The sequence below is a fragment of the Trachypithecus francoisi genome, unplaced genomic scaffold (genome assembly GCF_009764315.1).
Source record: "Trachypithecus francoisi isolate TF-2019V2 unplaced genomic scaffold, Tfra_2.0 Lachesis_group7, whole genome shotgun sequence".
NCBI lineage: Eukaryota > Metazoa > Chordata > Mammalia > Primates > Cercopithecidae > Trachypithecus > Trachypithecus francoisi.
In genome coordinates, this window is record NW_022681472.1 from 28,776,797 (window position 1) to 28,792,886 (window position 16,090).

The 16,090-nt window shown below is 39.8% G+C and overlaps 1 protein-coding gene across 2 annotated transcripts in view; it reads right to left on the reverse strand.

The window, feature by feature from the left end:
• The window catches only part of CUNH8orf89 (chromosome unknown C8orf89 homolog), a 59,490-nt gene that overhangs the window by 3,515 nt on the left and 39,885 nt on the right, over positions 1 to 16,090 (reverse strand). The window contains exons 2-4 of one of the 2 annotated variants that reach the window (XM_033203582.1): positions 12,632 to 12,798; positions 9,961 to 10,114; positions 5,766 to 5,821 (exon numbers count right to left, since the gene is read on the reverse strand). In XM_033203582.1, the coding sequence (XP_033059473.1) occupies positions 5,766 to 5,821; positions 9,961 to 10,114; positions 12,632 to 12,798 (377 nt within the window). The remainder of the gene's footprint in view (positions 1 to 5,765; positions 5,822 to 9,960; positions 10,115 to 12,631; positions 12,799 to 16,090) is intronic. The other variant, XM_033203583.1, reaches the window with a different exon arrangement.

Here is a 16,090-nt window from a genome sequence, read left to right on the forward strand (position 1 = left end):
AAAAGGGGTTTCCTCTTATAAAACCAACGGGCGCGGTGGCTCACGCCTGTAATCCCAGCACTTTGGGAGACCCAGGCGGGCAGATCACGAGGTCAGGAGATTGAGACCATCCTGGCTAACACGGTGAAACCCCGTCTCTACTAAAAATACAAAAAATCAGCCGGGCGTGGTGGGGGCGCCTGTAGTCCCAGCTACTCGGGAGGCTGAGGCAGGAGAATGGCAGGACCCCGGGAGGTGGAGATAACCGTGAGCAGAGATCGCGCCACTGCACTCCAGCCTGAGTGACAAAGCAAGACTCCGTCTCAAAAAAAAAAAAAAAAAAAAAAAATCAGATTTCCTGAGAATTATTCACTACCACGAGAACGGTATGGGGGAACCACCCCCATGATTCAATTATTTCCCTCTGAGTCCATCCCACAACACATGGGAACTATGGGAAGGACAATTCAAGATGAGATTTCGGTGGGGACACAGTCAAACCATATCAACACACTTTCTAAATTATCAGTCAAAAAAGAAATCATAATAAATATAAAATATTTGTTGCTAAATGATAAATACCACAAAAGTTGTGTAATGGAGCAAAAGAGAGAGGTTTATATCCTAAAATGTCTATGTTAGTAAAGAAGGTTGAAAATTTAAAACATAGGTATTAGATACACATTAGGAAAAGAGTAAACCCAAAGAACATGAAGGAAAAAGATAATATAGGAAAGGGGAGAAATCAATGAAGTAGAAAACCAAGTTACAATAAAAGAGATTTTTTAAAAAGACAAAAGCTCTTCATTGAAAAAACTAATAAAAAAGGAAAGCCTCTGGTGACATTACTCAAGACAATAAAAGAAGGCACAAAATACATAATATTGGGAAAAGAGGAACAGAATTACAGATAAAGCAAAGACTAAACTTAATGCTAATAAATTTTTAAAACTTAGACAAAATGCAAAAGTTTCTAGAAAATATAACTTACCAAAACTGATTGAAAAATTAGAATACCTTAAGAGCCCTAAATTTAAAATGATTGAGCCAATATTAAAAGATTCTCCCAAAGAAAACAAGTAACCCAAATGAATTTTACAAATGAATTTCCTCTAACTTTTGAGAGAAAAATCATTCCAATTTTAGGTCGTATCCTTCAGAGAGTAGAAAGAGAAGGAATAGTCCCCAATTCATTCCATAAGACCATTATAATGTGGACACTGAATCCAGACAAGGACAGAACAAAAAAGAAAATTCGGCCGGGCGCGGTGGCTCAAGCCTGTAATCCTAGCACTTTGGGAGGCCGAGACGGGCGGATCACGAGGTCAGGAGATCGAGACCATCCTGACTAACACGGTGAAACCCCGTCTCTACTAAAAACTACAAAAAACTAGCCGGGCGAGGTGGCGGCGCCTGTAGTCCCAGCTACTCGGGAGGCTGAGGCAGGAGAATGGCGTGAACCCGGGAGGCGGAGCTTGCAGTGAGCTGAGATCCGGCCACAGCACTCCAGCCTGGGTGACAGCGCGAGACTCCGTCTCAAAAAAAAAAAAAAAAAAAAAAAAGAAAATTCATGGCAATCTCACTCTCCTTACCAGTATAGGTAAAAACTCGCAAGTGAGATATTAGCAAATTAAATATGGCAGAACATAAACAAATAATAAGTCACTTCTAAGTTGGGTGTATTTCAGGAATCCAAGAGAGACTTAACATTACAAAATCTGTAAATGTTATTCTTCACATTAAAATATTAAACAAAAAATATGATCACCTCAATCAGTTCAGGGAAATTATTTAGTAAAATTCAACTTTCATTTAAAAGAAAAAAAACTCTTAGCAAATTAAAGGGAACTTCTTTAATTTCATTAAGTATATCTGTTCAAAACCCAAAGCAAGCATCATTCCTTTTTTTTTTTTTGAGACGGAGTCTCGCTCTGTCGCCCAGGCTGGAGTGCAGTGGCTCAATCTCAGCTCACGGCAAGCTCCGCCTCCCCGGTTCACGCCATTCTCCTGCTTCAGCCTCCCGAGTAGCTGGAATTACCGGTGCCTACCACCACACCCGGCTAATTTTTTGTATTTTTTAGTAGAGACAGGATTTCACTGTGTTAGCCAGGATGGTCTCCGTCTCCTGACCTCGTGATCCACCCACCTCGGCCTCCCAAAGTGCTGGAATTACAGGCGTGAGCCACCGTGCCTGGTGGCAAGCATCATTCTTAATGAACAAACATTAAAGGGATTTTCTTTAAAATTAGAAACAAGCCAAAAATGCCTACTATTCACTTCTACTCAGCATTGTATTTGTGGTTCTAGCCAGCTTAGTAAAAGAAAGAAAGGCATAGAATTTGGAAAGGAGGAAACAAAATTGACATTATTTATAGATGATTATGATAATCTACATAGACAATTCAAAATAATCTATTTAATAATTACAAGAAATAATGTGTCTTTGGCAAGGTAGATGACTGTAAGACCAAATGACAAAACTGCATTTCAAAATACCCATAATAGAAAGTTAGTCATTTTAATTTAAATAGAATTGTGGCAAACTATTAATCAATCTCTTAAAACCTTTTACCTCTTCTTCCATAACAGAATTTTAACTGGGCACATGGTCATCCAGGTATAGATTACATTTCTCAGCTTGCTTTAGAGCTAATTATAGCCTTGTTACTAAAGATACTAAATTTGTATTATTTATAAGCTACCCAGTTTACAGTATTTTGTTATAGCAGCACAGACTAAGATGCTTGTATTATTTATGGGTCTGCTTCTGTTGTCTGTTTCTCCTCTTACTTTTTGTTATTCTTCTATGCCTGTTAAGTTTTGACTGGATGCTAGACACTGTGTATGAAAACTTACAAGGCTCTGGTTCATCTTATAGTTCTCCAGAGAGAATTTCATTTTTTTCTGTCAGGAAGGTCAATTTAATCCAGTCAAGACTGGGTTTTAGTTTTTGTTAAAGCTAGTCTATTAAGTCAGGCATGGCGGCTCATGCCTGTAACCCCAGCACTATGGGAGGTCAAGGTGGGCGGATCACTTCAGGTCAGGAGTTTGAGACCAGCCTGGCCATCTCAAACTCCTGGTTTCCCTTATCCTGCTCTATTTTGTTGTTGTAGGTATGTGGCCTTATTTCTGATCTCTCTATTGTGTTCCATTGATCTATGTGTCTGCTTTTGTACCAGTACCATGCTGTTTTGGTTACCACAGCCCTGTACCATGGTTTGAAGTCAGGTTGTATGATACCTCCAGCTTTGTTCTTTTTTTTTAGGTTTGCCTTGGCTATTTGGGCTCTTTTCTGGTTCCATGTGAATTTTAAAATAGTTTTTTCTAGTTCTATGAAGAATGTCATTGGTAGTTTAATAGGAATCACATTGAATCTACAAACTGCTTTGGGTAGCATAGTTATTTTAACTATATTGAGTCTTCCTATCCATGAACATGGAATGTTTTTCCACTTGTTTGTGTCATCTCTGATTTCTTTGAGTAGTGTTTTGTAGTTTCCTTGTAGAGATCTTTCACCTCCCTGGTTAGCTGTATTCCTAGGTATACTATTCTTTTTGTGCCAATTGTGAATGGGATTGTGTTCATGATTTGACTCTTGGCTTGACTGTTGTTGGTGTATAGGAATGCTATCAATTTTTGCACATTGATTTTGTATCCTGAAATTTTGCTGAAGTTATCAGCTTAAGGAGCTTTTGGGCCAAGACTATGGGGTTTTCTGGATATAGGATCATGTCATCTACAAACAGGGATAGTTTGACTATTGAGGGAACCCGCCCCCAATATTTCAACGTAGGTTCTTTCTATTTTCCCTAAGTGTCAGCCGACTGAGAAATAAAGAGAGACAGTCCACAGAGAGAGGAATTTTACAGCTGGGCCATCTCATATCGGTAGAACCATGATGCCCACCTGAGCCTCAAACCAGCAAGTTTTTATTAAGGGATTTAAAAAGGGGAGGGGCCATAAGAACAGGGAGTAGGTACAAAGATCACATGCTTCAAAGGGCAAAAAGCAGAACTACTAATAAGGGTCTAACAAAGATCACATGCTTCTGAGGGAACAGGACAAATTGCAAAAGCAGAACTACTGATAAGGGTTTATGTTCAGCGGTGCACATATTGTCTTGATAAACATCTTAAAGAACAGAAAACAGGGTTTGAGAGGAGAGAACCAGTCTGATTGTTTTGCAATCAATTTGTACAGTTAACACAATTATCACAGTGGTCCTGAGGTGAAGTACATCCTCAGCTTACGAAGATAACAGGATTAAGAGATTAAAGAAAAGACAGGCATAAGAAATAATAAAAGTATTATTTGGGAACTGATAAAAGTCCATGAAATCACAATTTATGTTCCTCTGCTGTAGCTCCAGCCAGTCCCTCCATTTGGGGTCCTTGACTTCCCACAACATTTGACTTTCTCTCTTCTTATTGGAATGCACTTTATTTCTCTCTCTTGACTGATTGCTATGGTCAGAACTTCCAATACTATGTTGAATAAGAGTGGTGAGTGTCTCGTGCTGGTTTTCAGGGGGAATGCGTCTAGCTTTTGCCCATTCAGTATGATGTTGGCTGTGGGTTTTTCATAGATGGCTCTTATTATTTTATGGTATGTCCTTCAATACCTAGTTTACTGAGAATTTTTAACATGAAAGGGTATTGAATTTTATCAAAAGCCTTTCTGCATCTGTTGAGATAATCATGTTGTTTTGTCTTTAGTTCTGTTTATGTGATGAATCCCCTTATTGATTTGGATATGTTAAACCAACCTTGCATTGCAGGGATCAAGCCTACTTAATTGTGGTGCATAAGCTTTTTGGTGTGCTGCTGGATTCAGCTTGCCAGTATTTTGTTGAGGATTTTTACATCAATGTTCATCAGGGATATTGATCAGAAGTTTTCTTTTTTTGTTGTATCTCTGCATGTTTTGGTATCAGGATGATGCTGGTCTCATAGAATGAGTTACAGAGGAATCCCTCCTCCTCAAATTTTTAGATAGTTTCAGTGTGAATGGTACCCACTCTTCTTTGTACATCTAGTAGAATTCAGCTGTGAATCTGTCTGGTCCTGGCCTTTTCTCGGATGTTAGGCTATTTGTACTGATTCAATAAAAAGCTTAAGCTTTTAAGAAAATATTCGTTGCACATAGGGAAAGGATGAATCATTTGATAGACTGAAGGACAAATGGCAAATAAAATATACCTTAGTACCATAAACCCTTTTAGTCACCATGAACTTAGGAGTAAGTTGACTTAAGAGTAGTTTTTCGGGACCAAAACTGTTGGTATATAGATAAGTTTCTGTATGAGAAGTCATAAGTACACAGGACTCACAAAAATAGCAATTAGAAGATAAAGCTAGAAAGGAAAGCTGAGGGAAGATGGTAAAGGGTTCAATGTTAAGCTAAAGAGTTCATACTCAGTCTGTGGGTAATGAGGGAGTCACTGTTTTTGAAGAAGAGAGTAATGTGATTAGAAGTCAAAATTTTAGGCTTTTTTGTGGCATTGAAGGATTTCAAAGATCAGACATTCAAAACAAGAAGACCAGTTTGCAGGCACTAAATGGCCCCAGTGAGATATGATGAGGGCCTACCCTAGGGTCCTGAAATTATAAAAGTATGTTTATAACGAACCCAACATCCACTTAGTTTATAAAATAAACAAAGTGTAAAAAAAGTAGTAATAAAACAAAGAAAATTAAATCAATGAAAAGAAAGGAATTTTATTTTTTTAAAAGATAAGGTATATGACACCCAAGACAGGTGGCAGAAAAAAGGACAAGTCAGCTTACCTTTTGATTTCTCCCGAAGTGGTGCCACACTGCATGTCTCCTTAGTCTTCTTTAGCCTGAATATTATATATTATCATAAAATTACTTACATATAAATTCAGGGTACAGTGAAACTCACTTGTTGAATAACATCACATGGACATTAAATAAATGTTAAGGAAAGGAAAGTTTTTCCATTATAACTAATTCCATCAGAAGCAGATATGAGCCAACCCAACATCTTGCTAGCAAATTTTACCAGTGGCTGAGTGCTAGGTCTAACTTCTCCCACAGACCTTTATCATACCTCTGACTAGTCATGACTCAAGCAATGCTAAGTGGGAGGGAATCAAGATAAACAGGCCATTTGGATATGTTGAATACCAACTATCACTTTTTTGTACACTTTTTACCTATCAATCACCTCTATCTGAATTTTGTCATAATTCTGTTCCCACTGAAATACATCTAGATAATAAGATTATTAGGGAAAATATATCATGATTGAATCTGCTGTGGGTGAAATAATCCATTATAAAAATCTCAAATTTCTTGTAACAATATTCTTTTTGAGACAAGGTCTCACTGTCTCCCAGGCTGGAGTGGCACAATCATATAACTCACTGTAACTTTGAACTCTTAGGCTCAAGCAATTTTCCTGCCTCAGCTTCTTGAGTAGCTGGTATGGTAGGTGCATGTCACCACACAAGCTAATTAAAAAAAAAAAAAAAAAAAAAAAGTTTGTAAAGACGGGGGTCTCACTATGTTGCCAAAGCTGGTCTCAAACTGCTGGCCTCAAACTGCTGGCCTCAAGCAATCCTCCAGCCTCAGCCTCCCAAAGTGCTGGGTTTCCAAGCGTGAGCCACCACGCCCAGCCTCTTGAAACTATTTTACACTTTAAAAGTCAGCAGCCACTTTTAAGTACTCCACCTCTAGGATTACTATTGTTATTTGTATTACTAGAACGTGCTTTGAGAATCACTAAAAAATTTTGCTTACCAATAAGGAAATTTGAAAAACTATTACACTTTCAATCAAATATTCACACAAGGAGGGGAAAAAAGAGAGTAAGGGGTTGTACATAAAATGAACAAAAATGAGTATTTCTCTGCTTTGCCAAAACTGCTCCTTCACAGGGCGCTGTGCAATGTGCACAGGAGAATAAAATACTTGCAGGCAATTTGACATGTTCTCACTACAACAGCTAAAATGAAGACACTTGAGTTAAAGGCAGGGAAAAGAACTAATGTTTATGTTTGCCAAGCACTTCATATATATTATGTCACTTAGCCATTACTATTCCACTTCATATATGAAGAACACTTGTCATAACATGAATAAAATATATTCAATTATCTTTCATTGACTTAAGTAAATTCACACTCAAATCAATGTAAAATGTTTAGAAATAATTTCACAGTCAAATCACAAATGAAAAACAGAAACAAACAAACAAAAACCTGAAATAGGGTGGAAACAATAAGAAGCAAAATAAAGACTCCAAATTTAGAGTCAGAAAGGGCTAATTCACGGGTGTTTTCCAGGCTTCCAGTATCTTTAAGATGATCATGTGTATCAAAGGAAGGGTAACAAGACGGGTTCATACTGATACAAAGACCATTGGCACAGGCAACCCTACACACTCCTGCCCCCTCCCCAAAGGGCGCTGTGACCTTTGATAAAAATGACATAAGTTGAGAGTCAGGGACACAAGTGTCTTGGTTACAATGTAACTGACTGCCCGTAGTAGCTTTATAGTCATGTTTCAAACAGTCCCTCCTTTTTCTGCATCCCCGCCATTTTCCACTTTGACTTAAGTTACCATCCAGTAGCGACTCCCTCTCTCTTCCATTTCTAATCCTACCTTATTTTATTCTAACCTTACTTCAGAAAGAACAATTCTGCATTTTCTATTTTTATAGCTTGAAAATCTTTCTTCAGATAATATTAAAAATGATGAGAAAAGCTATATGTATGATATTGTTTATTGTGGTGTTACTTAAAAACCAAAAAATCAAAGCATTTAAAAAATCCAACAATAGGAAGTGATTAAGTGAACTGTGGATCCATCAGTGAAATATAATGTGGTTGGTAAGACTGTTTAAAGAATACATAGTGGCATGATGAAATGCATATACATAAAATTTTTAAAAAGGCAGGATAAAAATTTTAAGTACACTAAAATCACCACGAAAATGAAATCCATGAAAAAGAATTTTTTCTTTCTTTTGAAAGAAGGGAATATCCAACAATAAAAATGGATATGTTATGATGGGTAGATTATCAAATAATTATTTTCCTTTTTTTCTGCGAAGTTCTTATTCTTATTTTCATAATTTAAATAAAAATTATCAACTTTTCATTTTAACCTGTTCCAGCTCTCTATCTATATTACCAGAATTTATTTCAAGAGTACTTAAAAAGAACAATAGTATTAGCTGGAAAACTCAAGAAACATATTTTGAAACTTCAATCTTGTGTGCTAGGCATGACTGGATGACTTTAAAGTTCATTATAATAGGAAGATAATATAAAAATGTAAATCCTTCCCTAAAGAGAGTTGCAACTCAGAATGCTATAAGTGCTTCACCTTTTTAAATACTACCAGAGTGAATAAGAACTAGACATTCATCTGGGCGCGGTGGCTCACGCCTGTAATCCCAGCACTTTGGGAGGCCGAGGCGGGCAGATTACGAGGTCAGGAGATCGAGACCATCTTGGCTAACATGGCGAAACCCCGTCTCTACTAAAAAAATACAAAAAATTAGCCGGGCGTGATGGCGGGTGCCTGTAGTCCCAGCTACTCAGGAGGCTGAGGCGCGAGAATTGCTTGAACCCAGGAGGTGGAGCTTGCAGTGAGCCGAGATAGCACCACTGCACTCCAGCCTGGGCGACAGAGCTAGACTCCGTCTCAAAAAAAGAAAAAAAACTAGACATTCAACAAATATCTGAAGAACAAATAAATGAACCAAAGCAGAAGCTGAGTAGAATGTGAGACTATCTTACTAACTTAGAGATCCCTTTGGAGAGTTTTAATGGTATGTCAGTCAGTCTGATTTCTAGCAGGAAAAGTATTTGTAATAATGTTTTCAAATGTCAGTGTTCAAAGTCAGGGAGACTTTTCTGGCTGAAAAATTCATTTCTGATAGTCAATGCAGGATGTTAATTAGGCCAACATCTCATTCAGAATCTCCCTTCACATTACTTCAGTCAGACCAGAAATGAAGTACAAGGTTCTATATACAGGGTACAGAAACTTTTTAATATTGCAGAGAGTTAATTTTTTTTTTTTTTCTAATACTAAAAATTCCATTGTTCTCATGGGGATGATTTAGGCTAGGGCAATCAAGATTTTTTTCTTTTTTTTTTTGAGACGGAGTCTCGCCCTGTCGCCCGGGCTGGAGTGCAGTGGCCGGATCTCAGTTCACTGCAAGCTCCGCCTCCCAGGTTCACGCCATTCTCCTGCCTCAGCCTCCGGAGTAGCTGGGACTACAGGCGCCCGCCACCTCGCCCGGCTAGTTTTTTGTATTTTTTTTTTTAGTAGAGACGGGGGTTTCACCGTGTTAGCCAGGATGGTCTCGATCTCCTGACCTCGTGATCCGCCCGTCTCGGCCTCCCAAAGTGCTGGGATTACAGGCTTGAGCCACCGCGCCCGGCCAAGATTTTTTTAAATGCCCTTAAATCGGGGCCAGGTGCCGTGGCTCACGCCTGTAATCCCAGCACTTTGGGAAGCCAAGGCAGGTGGATCACGAGGTCAAGAGATCAAGACCATCCTGGCCAACTTGGTGATACCCCATCTCTACTAAAAATACAAAAATTAGCCGGACATGGTGGTGGGCGCCTGTAATCCCAGCTACTCAGGAGGCTGAGGCAGGAGAACACTGGAATCCGGGAGGCAGAGGATGCAGTGAGCCGAGATCATACCACTGCACTCCAGCCTGGCTAGAGAGCAGGACTGTCCAAAAAAAGAAAAGAAAAGAAAAAAGAAGCCTTAAATCTTTTCTGGTAACAACACCCGAAAACAGAAAAGCACCGAGTTGTCAAACTGAATAAAATGGCTTCGATTTAAAAAATTAAATCCTTTATGTAAAAAAAAAAAAAAAACACAAAAACCGGCAAAAATGAATTCAATTCACTGGCCAGAAAAACCTCTACATTCAGCAGTATTACTACAAATACACATTCAACAAATGATAATTAAATAGCAATGATCTCCCTGATTGCAGACACCTCGGCATCAGCAGGTGGCAGTCTTTTAGGAATCTCTAGTGGAGTTGAACTTACACTTTTTTGGTAACTTTGTAGTCCTGGTAAATATGGCATTTTGATACATTCTTTGAGCTCTCCTAGACCAAATGCTGTGGTATATTCTGGTTAAAAATATATAAGAATCATCTTGATTAAATGTATACTACTTGTTTTACTACATACTAAAATACATAATAAAATACACAAAATCAGTTATTTAGTAAAGAAAATTAAGCAACTGTAATTTATCTAGCTTCTTTCCCAGGAGAATGGCTTTCATTCTACATCCTGACTATAGGGACTGCAAGAAGGAGTCGATTAAGAGGCCAAGAGTAGAATAAAGAAAAAGAACAGCTTCACAGATCTTCCACAGTCATCACTATCCTCTGCCTTCATTATTTTATTTAGTTAGAATGCCCAGAATATTAGATACCTTCACACTGAAATAAAAGGCACTTTCAAGAGTCTGATATTATCTAGCACTTAGAGTCTTTCCATTTTCCTGCTTTTATGTAAATAAGAGGTGTAAACACATGATCATCTGAGCTAGCAATGAGAGTCAAAGAATTCTACTTGAGGCACTGATTTTCATTTTATGTCCACAAAATTCCAGACCAAATCTGTAAACCATAACATTGAAGCACCAAGATTGTTTCTTCTACTAGCCTCACATATCCATTGCACAGAGAGATGGTCAAATTATTTTTTAAAATTTTCAAGGCATTAAATGAAAAGAAAAAGGAGATTAAGAGGTTAAAGGTTTGGGTGTTCTTTGAACTAAACATAGTGAATTTTTTTAAAAAAATATTCTCTACAAAGTAAATGTAATACAGCAACAACAATGATATTCAATGGGACTAAAATTATTATATTGAATGTTCAAAATGTTATTTTCTAACTTTTGATTTTTTCCTCTTTTGGAAAAAATAGTTTCTCTTGGTCAAAAAGCATATAGACTCTCTTTTCGTCTATTAGATTTGGGGAGTAGAAGGGTGGATAAACTGTTGTCTGAGTACCTTTAATGGGAACGTGGTAAGAAAGTTGAAAAAAATATATAGCAACACATTCAAAGCCAAAGAGGGACAAATCATTGAGTAGTTTGCATTTTACTATTTTCAAGAATGACTGGCTGGGCGTGGTGGCTTACGCCTATAATCCCAGCACTTTGGGAGGCCGAGGTGGGTGGAGCACAAGATCAGGAGATCAAGACCATCCTGGCCAACATGGTGAAAACCCATCTCTACTAAAAATACAAAAACGTGCTGGGCATGGCAGCACGTGCCTGTAATCCTTGCTGCTCAGGAGGCTGAGGCAGGAGAATCACTTGAACCCGGGAGGCAGAGGTTGCAGTGAGCCAAGATCGCACCACTGCACTCTAGCCTGGTGACAACGCTAGACTCCATCTCAAGAAAAAAAAAAAAAAAGAATTATTTCTCCATTAATAAAGGTGGAAGCAAATTCAGAATAAACAAGAAAATATCATTAACTTGAAAGTAAGGGGGAATAACTATTAATATATTCATCTACATGTCAAAAGTTCTCAAACTAGTCTTCATTGAGCAACTATGGGATTTAAGATACTCTCCACATTACTCACTCAAAAATAAAGTTTTGGTTAGAATTTTTTTTTTTTTTTTTCAGACAGGGTGTTACTCTGTTGCCCAGACTGAAGTATAGTGGCATGATCATGGCTCACTGCAGCCTCACCCTCCCCAGGCTCAGGTGATCCTCCTACCCTCAGCCTCTGAGTAGCTGGGACCACAGGCGCGCACCAACATGTTCAGCTAATTTTTGTGTTTTTTGTAGAGATGGAGTATCACCATGTTGCCCAGGCTGTCCTCTAACTCCTGGGCTCAAGCGATCCACCTGCCTTGGCCTCCCAAAGTACTCAGATTACAGGCTAAGCCACTGTGCCTGGCTTTGGTTAGAATTATTAATATATAAAAGCATTGTTAAAGATTTGGATGTCTTAAAATATAAAAATCACCTTGAGTTATTTTAAGGAAAATGTCATTTATAAAATGGAGTGCGATTCAACAAAGACAGTACTGCAATGGATATTAAGAAATGCAGTTCTTTCAGACAAATTTGAGTTTAAAAAGAAGAAATGCAGCTCTTTACAATTTGTTTCCATCATGAGTCACAGAATTACATTAATTAAATCAATTTTAGTTTGCTTCCATTTTTCTTTTTTTTTTTTTTTTTTTTTTTTTGAGACGGAGTCTCGCTCTGTCACCCGGGCTGGAGTGCAGTGGCCGGATCTCAGCTCACTGCAAACTCCGCCTCCGGGGTTTACGCCATTCTCCTGCCTCAGCCTCCCGAATAGCTGGGACTACAGGCGCCCGCTACCTCGCCCGGCTAGTTTTTTGTATTTTTTAGTAGAGACGGGGTTTCACCGTGTTAGCCAGGATGGTCTCGATCTCCTGACCTCGTGATCCGCCCGTCTCGGCCTCCCAAAGTGCTGGGATTACAGGCTTGAGCCACCGCGCCCGGCCGCTTCCATTTTTCATTTTCATCAACTTAAGATATAATTCTTATATAAATGTCACAGAAAATGTCTCTTGCCTGATGAAAAAAATACATGTAAATTCAAGGCACTATTTCTATTTTCTTAAAGAAAATAATAACAATAAAGTTACCTTTCTCAATCTTTTGTGTTTCTAAAACTGCTTTCTTCCAACTACTCTCAAAAATGAAACAACTGCCAAAGGAACTTCTGGTGACTATAGAAGTCTCACATTTGATTTCAGGAGATGACACTGACATGCTGTCTTCTTTCAACAGTGCTGCTGAGAGGGAGATGCTGCTGCAGAGACAGGACACAAAATACAAAGAAAACAAGGCACGTCGGAGGCAAGGCAAACAAATGTGTCAGCAAGTTTCTCTTTCAAACTGTGAACATTTTAATGAATTCTTTCAAACTCCAGGTTACAGATATTGGGTAATATTTTAAAAAGTAAAGTCCAATAGCAAGTTATCACCTACAAGACAACGGAATACTTGGATTGTCTCAAAAACATTATCATTATAAAATGCATTTGTGCCTAAAAAAAAAAAAACAGACAAATTTAATGCTCCATGGAAAATAAATATGTTCTCTAGATAATCATCACCTTTATTCTAAACATGGACACAGAAGGAAAATCACGTACCCTGCCTACTTAATATATTAAACACATATTCAATTCAGTCATATACATTACCTATCACAAGCAAGGCATACATCCAAAGAGTACAACCATGAGCAACTATGAGGAGTCCCATGGGAATGGTGAGGAGCGACACCACCATGACAGCTACCATTTATGAAATGTCTATTTTTCCAGGATCCTTGCTGGGCATTTTGCATCCATTTTTTCCAGTGATCACAACAAAGAATTAGAGATAGCCAGATTCAGCTATGCTTATTCATTCATACAAAATAAATTATTATTATTATTATTATTATTATTATTATTATTATTTTGAGACAGAGTCTCGCTCTGCCGCCCAGGCTGGAGTGCAGAGACCGGATCTCAGCTCACTGCAAGCTCCACCTCCCGGGTTTACGCCATTCTCCTGCCTCAGCCTCCCGAGTAGCTGGGACTACAGGCGCCTGCCACCTCGCCCGGCTAGTTTTTTTTTTTGTATTTTTTAGTAGAGACGGGGTTTCACTGTGTTAGCCAGGATGGTCTCGATCTCCTGACCTCGTGATCCGCCCGTCTCGGCCTCCCAAAGTGCTGGGATTACAGGCTTGAGCCACCGCGCCCGGCCCCAAAATAAATTATTTACTGAGTGCTGATTTTATGCCAAGAATTACACAAAACCTTAGAGAAATATGCTAATCAAAACAGTCCCTGCCCTTGAGGAGCTTGGAATCTAGTAAAAGAAACACAGATAAGAAAATGGATAATACAGTTTTAGTAAGTGCTATGATGGGGGGCAAAAAATAAGGGTGCCATGGGAGCACACAGGAGGGATTCCCACCCCAGTCTTGGGCATCAGGGAAGCCTTTCTGGAGGAAGCCAACAAAGCAAGGATGTGGGAGAGCAGGAAGAAGAGATGGCTTCCAGCAGAGGAAGAGCATTGTGATGGTTAATATTGAGTGTCAACTTGATTGGATTGAAGGATGCAAAGTATTTTTCTTGGGTGTGTCTGTGAGGGTGTTGTCAAAGGAGATAAACATTTAAGACAGTGGACTGGGAGATGCAGATTCTCCCTTAATCTGGGTAGGCACCATCTAATCAGTTGTCAGCAGAGTAGGAATAAAGCAGGCAGAACTTGGAAGGACTTGACCTGTTGAGTCTTCTGGCCTTCATCTTCCTCCCATGTTGGATGTTTCCTGCCCTCGAACATTGAACTCCAAGTTCTTCAGATTTTGGACTCTTTGACTTACACCCAGTGATTTGTCAGGGGTTCTCGGTACTGTCAGTTTCCCTATTTTTTGTCAGGCCTCTGAGCCCAAGCTAAGCCATCATATCCCCTGTGACCTACACTTATACATCCAGACGGCCAACTGAAGATCCACAAAAGAAGTGAAAACAGCCTTAGCTGATGATATTCCACCATTGTGATTCGTTTCTTCCCCACCCTAAGTGATCAATGTACTTTATAATCTCCCCCAGCCTTAAGAAGGTTCTTTGTAATTCTCCCCACCCTTGAAAATGTACTTTGTGAGATCCACCCACTACCTGCAAAACATTGCTCCTAACTCCACTGCCTATCCCAAAACCTATAAGAACTAATGATAATCCCACCACCCTTTGCTGACTCTCTTTTCGGACTAAGTCCACTTACACCCAGGTGAAATAAACAGCCTTGTTGCTCACACAGAGCCTGTTTGGTGGTCTCTTCACATGGACGTGTGTGACATTTGGTGCTGAAGACTCGGGTCAGAGGGACTCCTTCGGGAGACCAGCCCCCTGTCCTCACCCTCACTCTGTGAAGAGATCCACCTATGACCTCGGGTCCTCAGACCAACCACCCCAAGGAACATCTCACCAGTTTCAAATCGGGTAAGCGGTCTTTTCACTCTCTTCTCCAGCCTCTCTCGCTACCTTTCAATCTCCCTGTCCTTCCAATTCCCATTGTTTTTCCTCTCTAGTAGAGGAGACAAAGAAGACACATTTTATCTGTGGACCCAAAACTCTGGCGCCGGTCACGGACTGGGGAAGACAGTCTTCCCTTGGTGTCTGATCACTGCAGGGACACCTGCCTTGGTCATTCACCCACATCCCCTTGGTGGCAAGTCAATTGTGGGAACTCCTGCTTTGGTTGCTCACCCACATTGCAGCTCGGGGCTGCTCCCCACCCCGCTTCTTCGTGTCTCTACCCTTCTCTTTAAACTTGCCTCCTTCACTATGGGCAACCTTCCACCCTTCATTCCTCCTTCTTCTCCCTTAGCCTGTGTTCTCAAGAACTTAAAACCTCTTCAACTCTCGCCTGACCTAAAATCTAAGCATCTTATTTTCTTCTGCAACACCACTTGGCCCCAATACAAACACGACAATGGTTATAAATGGCCAAAAAATGACACTTTTGATTTCTCCATCCTACGAGACCTAGATAATTTTTGTCGAAAAATGGGCAGATGGTCTGAGGTGCCTTACGTCCAGACATTTTTCACACTTCGTTCCCTCCCTAGTCTCTGTTTCCAATGCAACTCGTCCCAAATCCTCCTTCTTTCCCTCCCGCCTGTCCCTTCAGTCCCAACCCCAAGTATTGCTGAGTCTTGTGAATCTTCCTTTTCTACTGAACCATCTGATCTCTCACCTCCTCCCCAGACTGCTCCTCCTCAGGTCACTCCCAGCTAGGCTGAATCAGGCTCCAACTCTTATTTAGCCTCTGCTCCCCCACCCTATAACCTTTCTATTACCCCCCTCCCCACACCCTGTCCGGTTTACAGTTTCGTCCTGCGACTAGCTCTCCCCAACCTGCCCAACAATTTCCTCTTAGTGGCTGGAGCTGAAGGCATAGTCAGTGTACGTGTACCTTTTTCTCTATTAGACCTTTCCCAAATCAGCCAGCGTTTAGGCTCTTTCTCATCAGATCCCACTAAACATATACAGGAGTTCCGATATCTAATTCTGTCCTACAATTTAACCTGGAGTGATTTAAAT